At 39.6% G+C, this 21,800-nt stretch overlaps 1 protein-coding gene across 1 annotated transcript in view; it reads left to right on the top strand.

Annotated features, from left to right (window-relative positions):
* The window catches only part of CADPS2 (calcium dependent secretion activator 2), a 289,954-nt gene that overhangs the window by 8,191 nt on the left and 259,963 nt on the right, over positions 1-21,800 (top strand). Inside the window, 1 exon segment of the mRNA XM_018067963.2 lies at positions 1,750-1,764. Coding sequence (XP_017923452.2) covers positions 1,750-1,764 — 15 coding nt within the window.

Below are 21,800 nucleotides of genomic sequence, written 5' to 3'. Positions count from 1 at the left end.
AATATTCATGTCAGTTATACAAAATAGGAAGAGTAAAGAGCTGGTGAGAAATGTGGGGCACAGGAGTTGGAGTCCATAAAAATCAGTAGTAGGATACAGTGCACTGGGGAAAACTGTTTTTTCTGTAGAAGATTGGAGTTGTTTCTTATGTTTAGGATTTTCTAATGGTGAATTCATGAGTTTTCTGTTTTTTAAAAATATCTACCTTCAGGCAGTCTATGCCAAATGTTTATCTTGCTGGCTTTTGCTGGGAATCATCTCCAGTTTGTGCCTATTGCTCATACATTCCTTCATTTATTTCTAAATTATGTATTCTGAGGCCTTGTAGGAAGATTGTTTCTTGTTCAGAAGTGTTCTATGTATGTTTTGCCGTTCCACTGTTTAATACATCAGATATGCATTAATGCTAAAACATTAATATTGACCATTTTAAATATTTTTTTAATTTTGATCTCTTTATGAATGGAGCATAAGCAAAGAAAAGAAATAAAAATAAATAAGAGGTTTTTTGGTATAGATCCGATATTAAATCATTTTAGCAATCAGGTCCCCTCTCACTCTCTCTTTCTTCCTACAGTGTCATTAAAAGGCAGAGAATTTTTCAGCCTCTTACCAGTGGGAATTTAAGAGTAAATAGTGGTATTTAGAGATAGAGGTTAGCAAACTCCATTAGAATTTTTTTTTCCTAGTAATCATCAGTTCTCTGAGTTGGAGAATTTGCCTGAACAGACACTTAGATTCAGTTTGTGGTGACTTTACTCCAAATGCAGTATCATTCTCATAGCCACACATACACTTGTCTCAGTTTAATGAGACTGAAGTGTTTTGCTAAGGAGGATGCGTTATGAGGAAGACCAAACTCCTCCCTCTAAGCAATTGTAAATCCGAAATTAAGAGGCTCCAATTGAGGAAGTATGGAGAAAGAAAAAATAACAGCCCTTTATTAAAGGATGTATGTGTATTGGCAGGGGACCCCTGGTGGTCTAGTGGTTAGGATGCAGCGCTCTCACCGCCGCGGCCCAGGTTTGATTCCTGGTCAGGGAAACTCCCCCGGGCAGATGGAGCTCGTCAGCCCTGTAAGGCCATCCATCTAAGAGCCCCTGGTGGTCTAGTGGTTAGGATGCAGCGCTCTCACCGCCACGGCCCGGGTTCGATTCCCAGTCAGGGAACTCCTCCGGGCAGATGGAGCTCGTCAGCCCTGTAAGGCCATCCATCTAAGAGAAGGTCACTCTAAACAAACCTATGTCCTGAGGACCTCGCTGCCACTGTCCAAGCTCGCTCGACCCCGGCAGATGAACCTCAGGATTAAAGGGTGGGCTCAGTTCAGCGCACACTGTGTCTCACCTAAAAAATCCACTGCGCAGGCTCGAAGGGTAAAGACCTTTCCCAAATCTTCACTCACGAAGACTGGCCATACTTATGTGTATTGGCAGAACAACAGAAAACCACAAAAACAACCAAACAATAATCCTGTACCCAGAAATCCCCCTCAGAAAGCAAACAGTTCAGTACTTTCTGCCTTTTGGCGCAGTTCTAACCACGGCCAGCAGGGGGCGCTGTGGGCTCTGGCAGTCGCCATGTGGGGCCCTGGATCGGGGGAGAAGCCGAAAATGGAGATCTTACCCTCACCACCAAGAAGGGGAGAGGGAAAAGGGGGTTCTTCCCACGAAAATCAAGGGTTTGTGGCTGGCTGTGGCCGGGATTTTCCCGCCTTCGTTGATGGGCACAAGCTGCTGCCAAACACGGGAGCGGAGGAGGGAAAAGGTAACCTCCTCCCCAAAAGGTTCCTCTGCAGATGAGTCAAGCCTCTCTGGTGATATCCAAGCAGACCTGGTCTGGGGGCAGAACAGGGCGCAGGAAACAAACTGGGGCCAGAAAACAGCCAGATGACCAGGCTGAAAACAAAGTCAACCTTGGACCCCTCCAACACACACCCTCCCTACAGTCAAGGCAAAAGTGAAGTGCCTCCTGTTTCCAAGGAGAGAGAGGAAAAAAACCAATCACCCCTCTCCACAGTCTTCAGAGGACCATCAGCTTGGAATGTGGATCTGCTGGCTAGTTCTTTTGTCTGGGTCAGTCACCCAAGGCAAAACTACCCTCCCCTGTTCAACATCCTCCCCTTATAGTGATGCATGGGAAAGAAAAATTCCCTGCCTCGTTTTTTAGAACAGGTAAGCCTATGACAATGCTACACACAGTGGAGGTTCTGAGCTTGCTAGTACATAGTTATGAAGTAATTACAAGCATCTTACCTTAAATATTCTGTGATACAAGAAATTTCAGCATACTTTGGCTCCCAAATTCATTTACTTTAAAACACCGCCTGAGATTAAGGCTAGCTTTTAAAGTTATCTTATTGTCCTATCCAAGTTTTTAAGTACCCTTACTTAATGTTTCCAGGCCATTTTCTGTGGTAATAAGTGTTACGAAGCGACCAGCTGTGTTTTGTGACTATAAGCCTTCTGTTTTACCACCTACAATATGAAAACCAAAACATCCTACAAAGGTAGTCTGAGAATTACAAGATCTAGCAGCCTGCGCATATGTGGATGTATTTTGCTTGTGTGTTGCTGAAAAGGAAATGTTATTCTTAACTGTGTAATATAAAGGTGATCTGCTGGTTCTGCAGATCAGTCACTGACTGGTATCAGACTATGTGACTATTTTTGTGTGTGGCTCTCTCTCAGACACCCTGTGTGTAAGATATACCTTACTGGACTTCTGTTAGAGCCAAATGAAGATTTGTTTGTCCCCTCTTTGCCCCCACCACCCACAGGCTGAGGTAAAATGTCTTTACTTTATGAATTACAAGAACGGACAGCAGTACACTGTCCCTGGGAACAGGAGTGCTTGGCTCTTCCTCAGACTTTCTTGGGAACAACTGGATTCCAGGAATCTTTCTCCTGCCTTAATACACCTTGCTGTCTGTAGATGAAAAGCATCATGTAAGAATTAGAAGTATTATTTACTTAAAATGGCAATAAAATTATTCAGATTATTCTTAAACTGCTAGCTGGTTTGCGTGTTCTGTATATTTAGTAGTTTATTTACACATTAATTGCTAACTGCAGTTGTTAGTCAGAACTCATTCTGTAATGGCCTTCAAGAGGTCCCAGAGGTATGATAAAATCAGTAAATTGGTTAAAGCTTCCATACATGACCCTCTTGCTATATTACAAGCTGTGTCTGTTACAAGTGCACTTAATTATGCAGAGCAGCACACATGGGAAGGAGACTGTACAGGCTGGCAGGGTTCTGTTTCACTGCGCAGATGCACTTTTCTGGTGTCACACTGCTTGCCAGTGTAGATGTGACTTCAAAGAGAGTCAGAGAGATTTAATATAAAGCAGCTAACACAGTCAAGAAAGAGAGATGGAACCTAAATGAGAGAAGTAGCAAAACAGGACAGTCGCCTTTCTGAGCCATTAAAGCAGGACAGAATATGCGATGGCAAACATAAAAACAGCTGAAGTAACAAAGTAATAAGAGTCTTGCTATGTCTGAAGTTAATTAGGGACAACAAACTGCCCCTAATTACTGAAAGTGTGGGATCCTCAGCAAAGCTGCCTGGGATACTAATTAAAAGAACTGATTATAAGAAATAGAATGAATAATTAATGACTGAGAAATCATTTTCAAGAGTATCTCCAGAGAGCAAATAAAGTGCCCTTGGAAAATATTGTGACGCTTTGAGCCATTCACTGAATCTAATCCTGCAGATAGACCATAACTGGTTTACAGGCGGTTGCTGTGCTTATACTTTCTAGTGCTGAGGATAATAATGCTGGTAGGGATTAATAGGGTCAGAATGACAGGTAAAATAGGAACAGTATTTCCGTTTTAATATCAAATGCTCTTTTCAATTTTTTTTAATGTATGACTTCACTAGAACCTTATGAAATATACTGTCATAGTATATTTTGTTTTAATAATTGGCTTTCCAGTAGTCTGCTGTTCATAGAGCTGAGAGTTCTTGCAGAGGGCAACATCCTCTCCGTATTGATTATTACATGTGTATGTGTAGCAACTGTTGGTCGTCAAGTGTATGGGCCACCAAATGGACTGTGATTTTTCTATGTTCTTGAAAAGACAGCAATATGGAAATTATATCTGACAGAAAAAAAAATTGAAAGTTTAAAGATTTGTCTTCTTCATAAAAAATAAAAAATTAACTTATTAATAAGTTTTTTTATCCTAAGCAGTTCTTTAAAGGGGCTAATCAGGAGTAAAGTTTTATGCAGGCACCTGTTTGAGTGTTCCTGCCTAACTGGGTACTCCTTAATTTATTAACTTGAACTGTCTTAAATAGCCCTAATACTCAATTATATTGACACATTTATAGAGAGTAAATAAAAATAAATGCTTGGAAGCATGGAATCCTAGTTATAATTTCCTATGTGGTTCTGAGTATCTGCTGGAGGCTGAAGGGGGAGGCTACAGGTTCCCCAAAGTGCTTGGGTGCACATGGAGGCAGCCAAGAGTGACATGAGTGCCTTTAAGTAATTAGGCTGCGAGACCAATCCACTGTTATGTGGTGTCCCTCCAGACAGGCATAACATTTAATTCTCACTGATCAATTTGTGATCATTGTAGTGAACCTCCCATTATGTGGAATTCATGTTCACAGATGGAGCAGACCCAGAACTGAAATACCCATGTCCTTTGTTGTGTCTTTTAGTTTTTCTGGGCTTCAATAAATTCATCAGTATCTTGTTGGTCCCATAAGGTTGTGTGTTGTAGTGAATTGCTTAGTATTTATTTGGTCTCATAAGGCTGTATGTTGTAACTCTGAATGTATTCACATACTGGAAGAAGGGAAGCAATTGACTCGTGTGTGCTTGAAGTGAGACCGTGACCATGATCTGTGGCTGAGGCAGAGGGTCCTGCTGCTGGTGGTGCATCCCTGCTTCCTGCGTGCTGTGGTTCTGCCAAATTCCCTACGGGATGTGAAAAACATGCATTTGTGTGTCTATATATAAAAGAGGGGGGAGACGGTGTGTGTATATGCATAAGAGAGGCATGGAAAAAAGCTACAGATAATATATGATAATAGAATGGGTGCTTCTACTCATGAAATGTTATGATTGCTATTGAAAAAAAAGTTAGGATCTCATCGGTTTAAAAGAAGTTACACATTGAGCATAAAATACTGACATACAAGTTACTTAATACTACTACTTTTTCAAAAATGTCTTTTTTTTTCATTCTGTTTATTGTAGTAGAAGTTGTAAATTGCCATTTAATTTCTTTAAAAACAAACATCACCCACTCCCAATCCCCCAAACCAACAACAAGCTTATTATCCCAAACCCTGCAGATCTGTATTTCTACCTCAGCTAAGTTTGGTAGCTACTTCATGTAAAACAAACTCCTAAACTTTGTGATAAGGAAGCAAAGATGTCCCTATTGCTTATGTTAATAGTAAAAGTTTTATTTTTTATTAATATTGAGCTTTTAGAATTGATTTGATTCCTTAGGGCTAGCTCAAAGTGTGCCCTGTTGAAATCAGTACAATGAATTTCTACTATTCTGTTTCTGCTCTTCGAATTTTACAGGCTTAAGACTTACATATCATTTTTGGTTTTGTATTTAGGATGGATTTATACCTTGGCTGCAGACACTTGCTCTGGAAGCATATGTGTTCTCAGCGTGAAGGATAATTTATTTTCCTAATTTGATTCAAATTGGTTTTTTTTCATATAGTGGAAAAATAAGTGGTTCCAACAGGAAAACAGCTATCCTGGTCGTGTGGTTAAAAACAAGAGTAAAAAAAAATTATCATCCTTTGCTGCACAACTGTGCAGATAGCACTTACCTTTTACTCATTCTGACTTCATTGAGGCTACAGAGCTGCAAACAGCTGTCATAAGCCACTTTTTGAGGAAAAAAAGAAATTGGTCCATTTTGGTTTTGATAGTGATGTGGTTAGGGTGGAACAGCTTCTTCATATCAGTGATCAGATGGTGTTGCCTTGGTGCTAATAAGATACGGGGGGTAATGCATCCTGATTATAATAGCTGGAGTGATGCGTCGTCTGAGGGACTGGGTAAAGAGGTGTAATGTGCTGAAGCTCTGAGCAATACAAATGGTCAGCAATGCAAATCCATTTCAATCTGTAGTGCTGGACAGCCTGGAAAATGAACAGAACTTCACAATAACATTAAAAGAAGATAGGTAGCCTCTAACCTTTCCTTTCCAAAAAGCTGAAGGATTCAGAGGAAGAAACTAGGTCATTTTGTCAGTGGAGTGAACCCATCCTTGGACAGTATGTGCATTTGTGTGTGTAAGGCAGGTGTCAGGTAATATTTACTTATCACAGTCATTCATATGAATAATAAAACCCCAAAACTTAGGGTATTATCGAAATAGAAAACTGTTTCAAAATACTTGTAAGTCGCTTGCTAATTTTAAGACCAATAATTGTAAGCCAAATAAAGCATTGAAATAATTTGTGTTGTTGGTTTGTTATTGGGTTTCAATTTTCTTTTTCAATAGCAAGTAAATAAATTTGTGCAATCAGTGCAGAAGAGTGAGAAAGATTATAATGGACTAATACAGTTTGGAAGAGGGGCTGATAGTCTGAGTTAGGGACATCATTTTTGATGCAGTACCTTCCAAACAGTTTTATGTGTGTGTTTGCAAATTGTGTGCATACAACTTAGGAAACCAAATAAGGGCCATTTCTGAAAGGTGGCACAAATAAGATAGCTGTAGGTTGTCCCCTCAATAGTTATTGTGTTAAACGAGGTATTTTATTCACCTACCAGTTCACAAGATTCTTTCTGAATCACCAAATAGTTACCAGGGAATAACATCTCTACTGCCAAACAGCTCTGCTATCATATTTGTGCCTTTAATGATACCTGTTTGACTAAATGCTTTGCTTTTAGTAATAAGCCAGGCTAACAAAGCTGCTGGGCCTCAGGTACACCAAATAAGCATCCTGGCAAATATCATGGCTGAATGAAATAGTTGTTTCGGTGTGGGATGGAGAGATTATCTTGCAAAATTATTGCAAAGCTGATAATGTCTTCAACACACAAACAAGCTACTGTGCATCATACTTGTACAGCAAATGGGAAGGGACCTCCTGGCTTGAGTCAGTCTCATGTCCAAAACCAAGATGTCTCTTTTATAAACAGGTGAAACTTCAGTTATTAGGTGTCCCCACTGTTTTTCCTCACTCCAGTGGTTGTAAGACTTTTGCTTCCCAACAGAATGCATTTGCAGTTTGGTTTATACCCACTTACTGTTTCATCAGCTCTGCCCTTCAGCTACAGTAACAGCTTTTCCTTGCTGAAGGATTTAGTAGAGGATGGTGTCTCATTCTGCTATATGAAACAATCCAAGGTCTGAACCATCCCTCAGGCAGTAGTCTCTCGCCTTCTCTGATTATACTAACAGCCTTTATCTTTTTGCAGCTGGAATTAGTTTTGCAGGTGGAATTAGTGTATCTTCCTTCTCATATCACATTAGCATGTGCCAGGGGTGAGCCAAGGCAGTGCATTTGAAACCTCAGGTCTGAGTAGCCAAGAATTAAAATCTCACAGAAGTTCTTGAGATTCCTGGCCTGAAGTGTGGGATGCTGAATTTCACCTCATTTCTGTTACCACAGCTCCCATGCTGGCTGTGTTTTCCAGTATGTTTTTTTAATTCCAGTATGGGTTTTTTATCCACTCTGTGTGCTAATGAATCCCAGCCTGGAGTATCAATATCAGTCTTCAAATTCAGAATGTTGTTTTCCTGTTCTCTTTGTCATAACAAGCATGAAAATACTGCATTTATGTTTAATTTGCAGGTACAGCCCTCCAGAAATTTGAAGCTACCTTTCCTGCTATTTCTTCCTTATCACTTACCCTCATGTTTTTATGGAGTCTTTTTTCCCTTTGTGGCAGTATCTCAGATGCTTAACTGTTTTCTGGATAAGATCGACAATATTCTTTTAGTCGGAAACAAGAATAAAAAGAAAATGTATTACTTGATTTTTGTCATCTCTTAAATAATTCTGATAAATCTGGGACTTCGTAATCCTTCCCATTCTGGGTCAGATGTTGCCCCATTACCCTGATTCTAACATTATTCTTATATTCTTCTCCTGAGGAGTCCATGGTCCTGTTAAAAAACTCCCTTTAAAGCAAGTGGGTACTATAAAAAACAACAAACGGTAAAGCCATCCTCACAGTATGCAGTGTTTTTATGAGGAAAAAAATACAGATTTTCCACCCTACAGTCTGATTAAGCCTTTGGTGTCACTTCAGATGCTCATGGGTTGACTGGGAACCTCATTCAAGTTAACTGAGCAGAGGTTTAAAACGACCTCTGGAAAACACTGTATTTTCTTCCTACAGTTTACTGTTCCATTTGTAAGCAGAAAGCTACATTTCAGCTATCTCCTAAATTTGTAAAACCACCTGCAACGAACTTAGTGATGATCTTTTTTTCATGGTAGGGCAGTGTTTTTTCTTGTCTGTCAACTTAAGTGAAAGACTAGAAAATAAATCCTGAACATAAACTGAAGCTGATCAGTGAGTTCTCACTAGATTGAAATGGGTCCTAAGCTTTTCGGAGGAGAAAGCTACAGCTTCCCCCCATGTTTTAATATGATGGAAGGCAAGACACTGTAACTCAAAGTGAAGCAAATTAACCTGTCCATTTGGGATTTTGTCCTTGCTCCCTGTCCATTTGTACTCCTGCTTTGTGGTGCCAAGATGACTTGCGAGTCTCTCCCAAGGCTCCCTAGTAGCACTTCCCATTGCCTGAAAAGATTGCTCTGTAAATGCAGATCTGTAGTGGTCACTGTTTGAAAGTGTCTTTATTATCCCTTGGGTTTGAATTTTACAGCTTTCATTCTACTCTGCTAATTCCCCTATTGGCCTGTTTTTGTCACACTTGTCTTTGAACGAGGTGGTTGTCAGCCGGGAAGTCTGGGAGGCTTTCAGCAGACTTCCTTTCATTGTCTCCTTCAAACATCTGACGTTGTCTGGCCTGCTATCATATTATTAAATGTGTGTGCTGTCCTGGAATCACGTACCCTCCTCCCAGTCACCCGCTATGGGCATCTGCTATGCCCTGCTTGGATGCAGGTATTTAGGCATTGTGAGAAGGGGAACTTTTTTTGGTTCAGTGGGATTTTGCACAAGTAGATGCTTTGTGAATATATTGTATATACAGAGAGTAATAGCTTTAAGACTATTTTCTTTTTTTCCTTTCTTTTTCTCTTAAGAAGGGAACAAAAAATGGTCACACCACTAACCTCTAATTAGAGTAGCTTCATAGAGACCTGCTTGATTTGCCTTTTGAGCTCTGCGCTCCATCAGGTAGGTTTTGATCAAATGCATTCCTGCCAGCATTCAGTTGTTAGCATTCAGTCTACGTTAGTCACCAGTAAATTATGGTCTGTGATATGGTCCAGGTCCCATTGCTTTAGTTCTTTTTCCCTTACTGATTTTCGTTCTCATTTTGATTATTGCCCTGGTCTCTCACTGCATGTTTCTTAATGCTTTTATTTTGTAGCTTTTCAGAATGAATATCCATGAGTCATGATTTGAAATAAAATGCTAATAATGACATAATTCAATGCTTTGAAATAAACATTTCTGAGATTGTTCCTTTCAAGTGGTAGACTTTGAGAAAAATCATACCACTCTGCAATGATAAGGCAGTAGGAATAAATAAAAAAAAAAAAGGAAAGGCTAGTAAACTTCAACATTTTAATTTAAATACCTCATTCGTGATTAGGTTTGCTAGCATCTGGCAGAGTGAGAAAATTTTCTTGGTCATTTCCTTGAAGCAGAAATGAAGAAATTAAATCATGCGGAATTAAAACTATGATAATATGGTTTTTCCTAATCTACAGAGATCTGAAAAATGGCTAAGTAGTGTCATGTCCCCTTCCTCTATGGGTTTCTGTCTTTATCAATATGCAAATGTCAAATGTCAGCTCCACCTATTTGTCCGGAGGGGCGTAACATGGTAGAGCCAACCTTGCATTAAAATAGGCAAATTAGAGCATGGACTACTGTGATATGCAAAACTGGATAATTTTGCACTGTCTCTGGTCAGTTGCTGAGTCTGTATTTCTGTGTTTGTTTCTAGACTGAGAGATTTCCCCACTCAGTTTCAGTGGTTTCAGTGGTTTGCTTCTTCCTGGAAGTGGTATATTTTAAAGAGCTGCTGATGAAAGTGGGAAGCACTTCTGGTAAAAAAGTTTGTGTCCCTTGTCTTTCTTACCTTAACAACAGCTCTCTTGAACGCAGTGAGACCATGGGATGCAACTGCAACTGCAAAAGTTTGATGATATGCTTTGCAGAAGAACAGCTCCCATCCTCACTTCTGATTTATAATTAAATAGTTGAGATAATGTAATCTGAATATTATAATTTTGATAATTATTTTCCAGGAGTTTAAGTATTAACAGAGGAGTATGGTGTAAGGATAGGCAGATGAGAAGAGGAATAATTTATTCTGGGGAAGGTAATCTGGATTTTCCCTTATTGGTTGTGGTGATCGCCCTTTCTCGAATGTTTTGACTTGGGAGAAAACTGTAGGAGGGTTAGTGAAGAAAAATTCTCAGATTTTTTTTGGCAAAATTTTTCAGAACTCAGAATACTTTTAGTTTAGGTAGTATAATGTTTCCTAGTAATCGATATTTTTTAAAAAATTAATTGGTTTTACCTGTTTTGACAATGGTGCCTCTGAAGGTCAGACATGAATAAAAATAACACCTCCAACTGCTCATTTGTCTTGCTCTTCTGCTTTGAAGATACTAGTTTAGTCAAATTAATAGTAATTACAAAACTCTCGGTGGATGGAAGCCTACTGTTTATGACTGTAAGGATAAAATTCAATTTTAGAGAAGGGACAAGCATCTGAAAGACTTGGATAATTTAAATTCTGGTATGAAACATTAGTTGTCTGAGGCAGATCTGCTGTTATTTGACTGCAAAATTCCTGTTGAGTTAATATATAATTTAACAGTTACTAATTGGTTTGTGGCTTAGGAGCCTGGAGGTGATGAAAGGACTTTAGTGTTGCTTAAGTGAAGTCATACCAATATGAATGGGAACTATTGCACTGAAAATTAGGTGTATGGCAATAGCAGTCAATGACTAGATTCTAAAGTATCTTCTTTTTTTGGTATTTCTTTCAGCCTCCTGTTCAGAAAGGGACAGGCTGCAAATTTATTGTCATAAAATGTGTTCGTGAATCCGCCTTAGAGGGAATTGTTGATTTTTGCTAGGTGTGTACTGTTCTTATGTTTATACAAGACTTCTGGGTGGAGGAGAAAAATACTTGGCTTTAAACCAGATGGCTCATGAAGAGTGTGAATTTATTCGTTAACATGGGACTTCACTGTATGCAAGCAACATAGTCATAATTTTTTTTTTTCAATTATTATTTATTTTAGATTACTTTGTAGCAGTTGTTTGTAGGAGCAATATGATGTGCTCCTAAATATGCCTGAAAGTCCTGCATCTGGCTGTCAGAAGTTGGAAATTTAGGCCAAATTTGCATTATTTACATAGCTCTGAAATTTGGCAGAAATGGAGATCAAATACCAGGGAAAAATTTCCTTGTCAAAAGATGAGGTAGTGTTTACAGGAGGCTCACAGAAAATTGATTTCTTTTCCTTATTTTTCTGTTGTTTAGTACTGTTTATGGTTAAATAATTCATTAAATACTCTTTAAAAAGTCTAGTTTTTGGCTTATGCAGAATATTATTTTCTGAAGTAAGAGAAGCATTGGTCCTTCAGTGTTATCCCCCTTAAGTGTGGGTTTTCTACAAGTTCTGGATTATTGGGGATGTTGTTAGCATACTACTGTGTTGTCATGACGCCAGACACATCTGGTATTTAGGGGTAATAAAATGCTCCACTTTCAAAGTATTTTGTAACCTGTGATGCAGGATGGAAACTGAGAGGTGCAATGTTTCGTGTTGGCCTTTTTAGTGACAGTACAGTTTTTGTGCCCTTCATGCAATGAATGAATCCGTGTTCCTTACAGTATTGTGCACTGCAACCACTTTTCATATATTTTGCAAATAAAAGAATGGAAAAATTGCAGGGAGTATAGTAATTATTGTAAATTACAAGATTATCCCTTTAGTAGGATTATTTCTCTCACTTCATACATGAAGAGGCTTTATTACTTCTCAAGTGCTGTAATGTTGAAGTGGCAGATATTGTTATGGATGTAACCAATGATTCAGAAATGAGTTAGCTAGTTTTAAATTTTTTATTTAACTGAAGAGATCAGTTTGCACATTGTAAAGCCTCGGACTCACTCGATAAGTTTCTTATAGGGGCCTAGGATTTTTATACCCCGAGGCAGGTGCAAAGGAGAAATGCAACAACGTTCTCAGGAGATTAAACAACAGACTTTTATTGGAAAATTTCAGAAAATAAGGGTACTTGACAAATGTTAAAGCAACATTCAATCAAAATAAAGCATTCCACAAAGCATTGACTTAGCAAACCTCTAACCTGAGGTTAGCCAGATTTCGAGAAGAGGAAATCAGGGGAGAAAGAGAGAGAGAGAGAGAGAAGGAAAGGGGGCAGAGAAAGATTAGTAGTCACTGCTTGAATTCCAGCACAATCTCAAGTACTGTAAAATCTGAATGGTGGGCCGCAAACACGTGCATCTTTGTGCTATTGCTTTTATCTGCCTTGGTCTCTTGAGGCCTTCCCCCCAGATGGGCTTTTTGATGTGCCAGTGCTAGTAGCCATTGTGGGCTGGACTAGAGGCTACACTGGTGGGGTGTGGAGCAGTGCACTATCCCACCTTGGCAGAACTTGCCCTCCCCACCTCCCTCAACCCTGCCCCCCACACTAATTGTGAGCCAGTAACCATTTTCTCCAGTCTCTCGCACACATGCAAAAAAAAACCTTGGGAAGGGGCAGGTTCATTAAGATGTATAAATTTGGGTACACTTGTCTGGACTCCCATTTGGTTAGTATTAATCTTGTGAACACAGACTAGTGTGCATCAGTTCGTTCATAAGGTCATCCACTCATTTTGGGCTGGTTATAAGACTCCTACAGTAGAGTGAGGTGACTTGCTCTCTTGGCTGCATTGACTGCATGGGTTATATCTCCACTGAGCATATGGAGGAATTTGAACACCTCCAATAATGAAGACCTTTCTGTTCAGGGTTTTGACCATTCTTATGGGAGAAGAAAAACTTTCCATAGGTCTAGAGAAGAATTTCCTGTGAGTCAAGTTCTGTAGGCAGTGTAGGTGGGACACAGCTGCCTGGATCTCTGGCTATTGGGAAGTGCTCAGCTGGAGCGTGATGGCTGCAACAAGTTGTGGTAGGGAATATCCATGTGGTTGTGTCATAAGGAAATATATCCTGCATCCTGAAGTGTTGCCAAACTGTTTACAATATAGAATGTATCTAGAGTTGAATGTGGCTGTTGCATGCATATTTCTGGTCTGCTGCATTCTTACCACATTGGTTTTTTTTTTTATGGAATCTCTTTCTTCAGACCAGAATTCATCAAATCCAAAGTGAGTATGACTCACACAATATTATTTTGCTTGCATGAAAAGGTGGAAGAGGGAGAGAGGCCCTAGGAAACCTCTACTTTCTTCTATTAAAACAACATCTCCTTCTGAAATCATGTCCCCATGTTCACTGGGACAAGCACCAGGATGAAGCTACCCCATTTAATTTTGGCCATATGATGGGGATTAAAAGTTTCTGATCTAGTGGGAGTTCAAGAACTTTTCTCTGAAGATGAATCTCTCTCTATCATGTGAAGTGAGTTAGATATTAGAAAAAGGTTCTTTACCCAAAGGGTGGTTAGGTGCTAGAACAGGCTACCCAGGGAAGTGGTCACAGCACCAAGGCTCACAGAGTTCAAGGAGCATTTGGATGATACTCTCAGGCACATGGTGTGACTCTTGGGGCTGGTCCTGTGCAGGGCCAGGAGTTGGACTTTGATGATCCTTGTGGGTCCCTTCCATCTCAGCATATTCTGCGATTCTGTGATTCTGTGAATCTTTGTTTCCATGTGTACTTCAGTGTTGTTTTAGTACACTGCCATAGACAAGCACTTCTCACCTGATAGTTGTGTTTTTAATGTGATATCAGATTATATTAAACCTTATTTAGCAAAATACCTTTAATTTTTTTAGCTTTGGCATTAGGTATTGGTCTGTCCATTTATTAACTTTATGAAGTCAGATTATAGGAGACAAAAACACTTCTTCTATCTATGGTAATTTCAAAAACAGAATCTTATTCTTTATATGGTTTGTTTGCTTTCTGCTTTCCTGTGTTCATTGAAGACTGTTTTCCATTGCAGAATTGAAATGTAGTTGAGATCATGGAGTTTTTGTAATTTAAATTACACAGCTTTTTTCTTCTGCTTTCTTTTTTTTTTCAGTTATTGTGTGTTTCTCTCTTTACTACTACCGCTGTTGTTGCAAGTTGGTCAGCTTGATGAGCTTATTTTGGAGCCGCAGTATACAATGCAATAATTTTTCTTTAAAAAAAGAGCAGAAAAGTTGAAATGTAAGTGCCTACATTCGTGAAGTCTTAAACCATATTCATAGGTCTTCATGTGGCTTTTTGTTTAAAAACCAAACTGTTGGATTCCAAAATTTGGATATGAGAAAAAGAAAACTGCTAGGTTTAAACAAAAGCCTTGGGCTAACAGAGACTGGGGAAAAACCTCCATCTAGAGTCCAGACATCTAGAGTCCATCCACTGATGTCACGGGTTTGGAATGTCCTGCCCAAGCCCAGACAAACCATGCCCTGATCTCATCAAACCTGTGCAGAAGACCTATTGTACCTTATCTCTCCATTTGTGTTCCCTGGATCCTTGCATTCTGTAAACCCGAATTCCCCCAAGATAAAATGGGTTTTCCCCTATGATGTATGTGTAAGACCCCAAATTTGTTAACCTGGGTTTTTCCCTTATGTCATCCCCTGAAACCCCCTGTTTGTAATAAATTGTAATAGTTACAATCTCCTGTTGAATATGTAGACCCTAAACCCTTTAAAGATGAACTTGTGAGTCCAATAAAGCATTCCAGCTTCTTGCCTCCCTGGGATCATCTTAGCTTTACTGACCTCTGCACCAAACCAAAACACCTAATATTATACACAGATCTTTGTGTGAAAAAAACTAGTTTTGTTTAGTAATTTATTCTCAAGTGCCTTGACTATGGGGGAAAGTAATTTTGGCTCTAGGTTTATTAGCTCTTCCTGCTTAGTTTATTTGGAGCATTTTTTTTGGCTTCTGTTTAGCTGGAATATGGACTGGAGAAGTTAAAACAAAGACCCTAACAAAGCTTGTTTACATCCTGGTGCCCTGGGAGTGTAGCTGCCTGTTTCTTACATGTGTGAAATCAGATTCACCTGTGAGAGACCTGAATTACAGATCTGTTTAATTGTTGCTCCTAACAATGGTCTGCCTTCAGCATAGGGATGCAGTTAATTAGAGAAGACTCTTATAAAGTGGGAACAAAAGTACCATGGGCATAATGTAGCATTTCTATTGATTTGTCTTCTCGTTTACTGCAAATCTTATGTTCAAGTGTAACATCCTTCTGAGATCTGACTCTTGAGACTTCCTAAGAGCTCTCCTGTTGGTATAGCTATTTGTTTCTCGAGGGTAGAGATGCTTTTGATGAGCTGCCAGTAGTCTGCTGTGCAAACTCTTTATTATCAAAGAGTTAACTTTGGTAAGGAATGGAAAAGAATAAGCTGTTTCAGAGGGATAAATGGAAGTATTGTGAAGATGTAGTCTTTCAAATAATTATTGTAATACAGGGGTTTAAAGCACTTCAGATGGTATAGAAAGCTTAGATGTGACTTAGAGCACAAGCACGAATTGACAGCATAATAACTATATTAATATTTCTTGGAGTCCAGACTCACATCAGACGTGAATGCCAGTGAAAAAGCAGGTGAAAAGCTTTATGAAGGGTTGTAGCTAAGAAGAAGACATTGCTGGCAAATATGGGTGTAGTCCTATGACTGAAGTCTGTATTAGAAGTGAGGAAGGATGTGCTGTGGTGGTCTGACTTGTGGTCTTGGCAAACCTAGTGTACATTTTTTGGAGCTGAGAGGCTGGGAAGTTGGGTGCAGGAGGAGACTTGTATGGGCTATGGGACAAAGGGGGAAAACGTCTATTTAGGTAACTGTCAAAAGCCAGAAACCCTGTTGCAAGTGTCTTGCAGAGAATTGATGAATGTCTTTGTTCTGTGCACCTTCCTCTTCTTCATTATCACCTTGACCTCTCTTTTTCATTTGAATGATTACAGGGCAAAATAAATTACTTTGAAACCACAGTAAGCTCCTTAAAAAAAAGGTATTAAGAAGCTGAAACTTTCTTGTGTTGCAGTCTTTTCACATGGACAGTATAGGGATTATACTGTCAGAAAGGTTTTTTTTTTGTGCAGTCACCTAATTTACTGTGTGGTGGGGTTTCTTCCCTAAGTAGTTCTTTATCTGTAGAGGACACTACTTGAAAAAGAAAAATTTCTGGGGAATGAGCAAGATGCTATTTCAAAAATATGTGAGCATAGCTGCTCAAAGGCCAAATGTAAATAGTGGCTAGTATATAATGTCACTCAGAGTGATGAATAGTCAAGTTACTCCAAAACTGAAAGGTCACCTACCAACTGTCCTTTGGCAGTACATTTCCATGTAATCTGAAATCATTGGGGAAAAAACAGAAGCAAGTCAAAACTGAAGGAAAAATGTACACTTGATGTATCGTCAAAATAAAATCTCACATAATTCATGGAATGGGTTGCATTCATATTTTTGTAATGATTGTAAGATTTATTTGAATTATTAGAGGTTATCAATGAATTTTTTTAAACAAGTAGTGTTCAGTGCAGTAACATTTCCCATTGTGTTTACTCATTTACACAATTTATGATAAGCAGCTTAGAGCAGGTTAGGTAATAGAAAAAGATTCTTCATCCAAAGGGTGGTTGGGTACTGGAACAGGCTACCCAGGGAAGTGGTCACAGCACTAAGCCTGACAGAGTTCAAGAAGTGTTTGGACAATACTCTCAGGCACATGGTGCTACTCTTGGGGCTGGTCCTGTGCAGGGCCAGAAGTTGGACTCGATGATCCTTGTGGGTCCCTTCCATCTCAGCATGTTCTGTGATTCTGTGATATGCCATAGGGCAGGTGTCACACAGACAGCAGCCCTTCTTACTTCACTGGGAGGGTAGTGAGGCACTGGAAAAGATTGCCCAGAGAGGTTTTGGATTCCCCATCCCTGGTGGTGTTCAAAACCAGGTCAGATGGGGCTTTGAGCAACCTGGTTTAGCAGAAAATTCCCCGCTCATGTCAGAAGGGCTGGATCTAGATGATCTTTAAGTCCCCAAACCAAACTGTTCTATGATTCTGTGATATCCTGAGCTGAGGAGGATAGTCCCCTTGACTGGGGGGGAAACACACCTGCATGACAACTGACAAAGGCAGCATGGTTGTTTGTAGTTTTCCCTTGTAACTTGTGCTAGCTTTTTAGCTGTGTCAGAGGGCAGGCCAGCACCTTGCGGTTTTGGCTGCAGAGGGAGGTTTTAACTGCTGGAGGTTTTTCAGGGTACACAGCTGCAGAAGACTTGATTGAGCAGACAGAAATCAGAGTTTTATAGCTGTGCTAGCTTGACCTTGGCCAGCTGCCAAATGTGCACCCAGCTGCTCTCTCATTCCCTTTCTTAATAGGACAGGGGAAGAAAATAAAATGGAAAAGTTCGTGTGTTGAGATAGACAGGGACATCACCTACCAGTTACCATTACAGGCAAAACAGACTTGACGTGAGGAGAATTAGAAGAGCTGGATGGTGAGAAACAGTGATCAAAACTAAAATGCCTTCCACTCCCATCCCACCTCATCTTTTTCCCAGACTCATTATCACTCCTTCACTTCCAGTTCATCTACCTCTTCCCCCCCACCCCAGCTGGCACAGCGGGGAGGGTAATGGGGGCTGTGACCAGTCCAGGACAGCTCTTCTCTGCTGCTCTTTTCTCCTTCTGCTTTTCCCTTGTTCCAGCACAGGTCCTCCCCAGGCTCTGCAGTCCTTCACAAAATACTACACATGATCCTGTGTGGTCTCCATGGGCTGTTGGGAGACAATCTACTCCACCGTGCTCTCTCTGATTGGCACCTGAAGCACTGCCTCCCCTTCTCTCACCTGGTTCTCACACTTTTTCCCTCACTCCTCTCTGCTGTGCAGCATTTTGCCCTTTCTCAAGTATCTTCTCCCAGAGGTGTTGCCACTGTGCATGAGGGGCTCAGATTAGCCCTGCAGTGGGTGGGTTGGAGCTGTCTGGAACTGGCTATGTCCATCTCAGGGCAGCCCCAAGCCTCCCCTCACAGAGACCACTCCTGTACCCTCTCACAGCCAGTTCCTGGACCAACATCTGCTTTTAGACAATAGCTTGTATGAAACCAGAGCTTGTTTTTAAGTAGATGGCAAAATACCTTTTCTGGACATGGAACATTCTTTTGTCATGCTCTCAAATCCTCTCTTGGCCTACAGAAGTATTGTGGCTTTTCCAAAAAACACCCCTTTACTGGCCACCATAGGCATTGCCTCGGATGCCTCTCTGGGCACTGCGGGATGCACTGGGGTAAAAGAAGGAATCACTGCAGTACATAGATACAAAGTGACAACCTAAAACTTTGAAATTTTTTCTGTGTGATCCAATTAAGGGGTTTCCAATACAGTGCTGTCAGTCTGGCTCATCTATCTAAGTATATTTAATCATGCATAGGAAGAAAGAAATGTATTTAGAAGTGAACTGTCTGTTTGCACAACACAGTGATTGCTTATTTATTGATGGGGTTTGTTCCTCCCAATGCATTTGGCGTATTTTCTAGTAGCATAATAATCTTGATTACTTTCTTCTGATAACATTTAAATCCATCTTCCATCCCCTTTTCTTATTTGAAAAAATGTAATTAACTTCTGGTTTTTACTTTTTAGGTCTAGGTAGACTGGATATTGTGCTCTTTTTATTTATCTGCTGCAGCAGCCAGAGAAGGGGTAGTGTTGAATCAAGAACACGGTCCATTGTCATAGTACTCTCTTTTTATTTATTTAAAATAAAACAATAGATTTAAATAATGCAGGAGGACAAAACAGTCGACTTTATAAAGATTTCATTTCTCTCTAGCAATAAAATCGCGTGTGAGTGTTTTCCTGGTAAATACAATTACTTAAACCCCCTTGTATTGAATGTTACTGCTCGATGGTGATTATTGCTGTTCTTTGTGATTTATCTTTAAAATGAGAGAGGGAATGAGAGTCACCTTTGGCCTCCCTATGCATGAGGGTGGACCCTTAGAGGTACAAAGCAACCTTTGCTCCCTTTGCGCATAAGTGGTATCCGTGGGGTTTTTTTATCTTGCAGTATTTGTGCCACATGTACTCATACCAAACTGGATGTAATTTTGAGGCTGGCATGACAGAGCTGGTTTAGTAGGAAGTGTCTTGGGAGGCTACTTACTTTCCTTTTTTCTCTCTCTCAGGTTTTATCTATTACTTGAAGGAGACAAAGAGAATATGAATATAAAGGCTTCTGTCCATTGTGGCTTTGATCTGTTCCAGGAGGGGAAATAAGAGCTGTGTTGCAGCACTCTGTCTCCAGAGGTGACCCTGTACCGCTATTGGAGATGAGAGATTGACTTTCATCACTCCTAGCTTTTAATGTGTCAGGAAAGGAAGAACAGGGGACCAAACCTCTTTGCAGAAGCTGAGAGTTTGGGCACTTTGTTGCACAGCGGAAATTCCTGCTTTTTCTGTTCTTTCCTCTCTCACCTGGTGCACTTGAAGGAATGCTTAGTTTTGAACTGGCATTGAGAACTGATAGATAAGCTGGTGTGGAGGAGGCAGGCTATTTGGACTGTTACAGGTAGGGGAGAGCTCCATGCTTGAGACCTGTGAGAATCAGGGAAAGATGGAGAGCTAACCTCAGTGTTACTTTTACAAGGATGCAGACAACATAAAGTCCTATGTTCTACGGCTGTCATGGGCTATATTGGCAACTAAGTTGTATTTCTGGATTTCAAGACACTTCTTTATTGTTCAAAATAGCAGACAAAGACAACTAGGTGTATCCAGTAGTTTGGTATTCAAGCATACAAAAGATTTGCATGTGAGCCTAATTCTGTTCACATTTACACACATTCTTGTCCTTTCCTGCAAAAAAGAGGAATTAAATACCTTTGATTAAAATCAGACTGAAATACTGACAAGGAATGGAATTGGTGTTTAACACTGTTATCTAAATAGCCCAGTTGACTGTGAGACTGTTGATATGCTTAAAGGAAAAGCTATACTTGAAGTACATGTAATTTTGCTGTAAAGTCAGTTTTGTTGTTTCTTAATAGTTCACTTTTTAGCACTAAAAGATCTTGTTCTGAAACAATAGAAATCTTAAGAATTATTGTAACTTCTTTCATACTTTTGAGTCCTTTGGCTTTTAAGTTGCAGAATAAAACCCCAAAATCCAAAATGTTTTGGCAAGTAAACTGTAGTTACTATATGTAGGCGTCTAATGGAGGGGATTTAAAAATACTAGTGATGTAGAAGCACAGGACTTAATGCTTTCCAGCAGTAACCCATTCTAGAGAATGTTTACTAGTCAGAAATCTCAGGCTTTAACCGTGGTAGTGCAACTCATAGATGCATGATGTGAGTTTACATTGTTCCTCTTGCTGGAGAAGTCACCTTGACTTTTTTAGTGTAGGTGATCACTTGAAATACAAAGAAAAGGAAAAAAATTTTCTATGAGAAGACTACCTGCGTAAAACAAAGTCAAATGTCTTCAGGAAGAATAAGGAAGCTAAAGAAATGCAATTAGAAATGCACTAGTAACCTACAGATAAAAACTGAGTAGCATCCACTTACATACAGTAATGCAACTTGATGTTAAGTTGAAATTGTTGATGAATTTTAACAAAAAAAAACCCTTTAAATTATATTTGTCTTTCTAAATCAGGAATTGAATCACATTCTCTTTATTGCTTACTGATGCAAATGATACCACAGATTCCTTTTTGGATGCACTAATTTCAGTTGTACCTTTTTATAAGTGTAGGGGAAATATGCATTTTAGAATTTGGTAACACTTTTTTGATGCTTACAATATGGCTATTTTAATATCTTCTTTAAGTGAAATATTTTTTAATACATTTCTGAACAGGAAGATGATTTTTTATGTACAAATTACATTTACTTTTAAAATAACAGATTTATCTTGTTTTATTTTAATTTTCAAGTTTTAGTAGTTATGGCAGGGGTGAGGGAATTGGACACTATATGGCAGAACAAGTGGAATGTATTACAGAGCTACTGAATCACAGAATGGGTAAGGTTGGAAGAGACCACAGTGGTTCATCTGGTCCAACTTCTCTGCTCAGGCAAGGTCATCCCAGAGCACATGGCACAGGACTGCGTGCAGACTGTTCTTGAATATCTCCAATGAGGGAGACTTCACAACCTCTCTGGGCAGTCTGTTCCAGTGCTCGGTCACCCACACAGTAAAGAAGTTCTTCCTCATATTCAGTTACTCTGTTGTGATTTTTTCCTACAATGCTTGTAGAAGTATATAAAATATTTCTGCCATCTAAAAAAGACTAATAACATATTTAAATTCACTAATTTAAACACTTGTTACTGTCACCTTTTTCTATTAATTACTGTCTTATTTTGCATTACTTCAGTGGGTCAGGAGCTTTCTACTTGTGCATTTAAATGAGTTCCTTCACTTGTCCAGTTCAACATCATTTTTCCTCCTGCCTTTCTAGTTCAAATTAAAA

This window comes from Manacus vitellinus, unplaced genomic scaffold (genome assembly GCF_001715985.3).
Source record: "Manacus vitellinus isolate BGI_N305 unplaced genomic scaffold, ASM171598v3 scaffold_13_pilon, whole genome shotgun sequence".
Classification (NCBI taxonomy): domain Eukaryota; kingdom Metazoa; phylum Chordata; class Aves; order Passeriformes; family Pipridae; genus Manacus; species Manacus vitellinus.
Note: the sequence above shows the minus strand (reverse complement) of the source record. Positions and strands in the feature narration are given on the sequence as shown.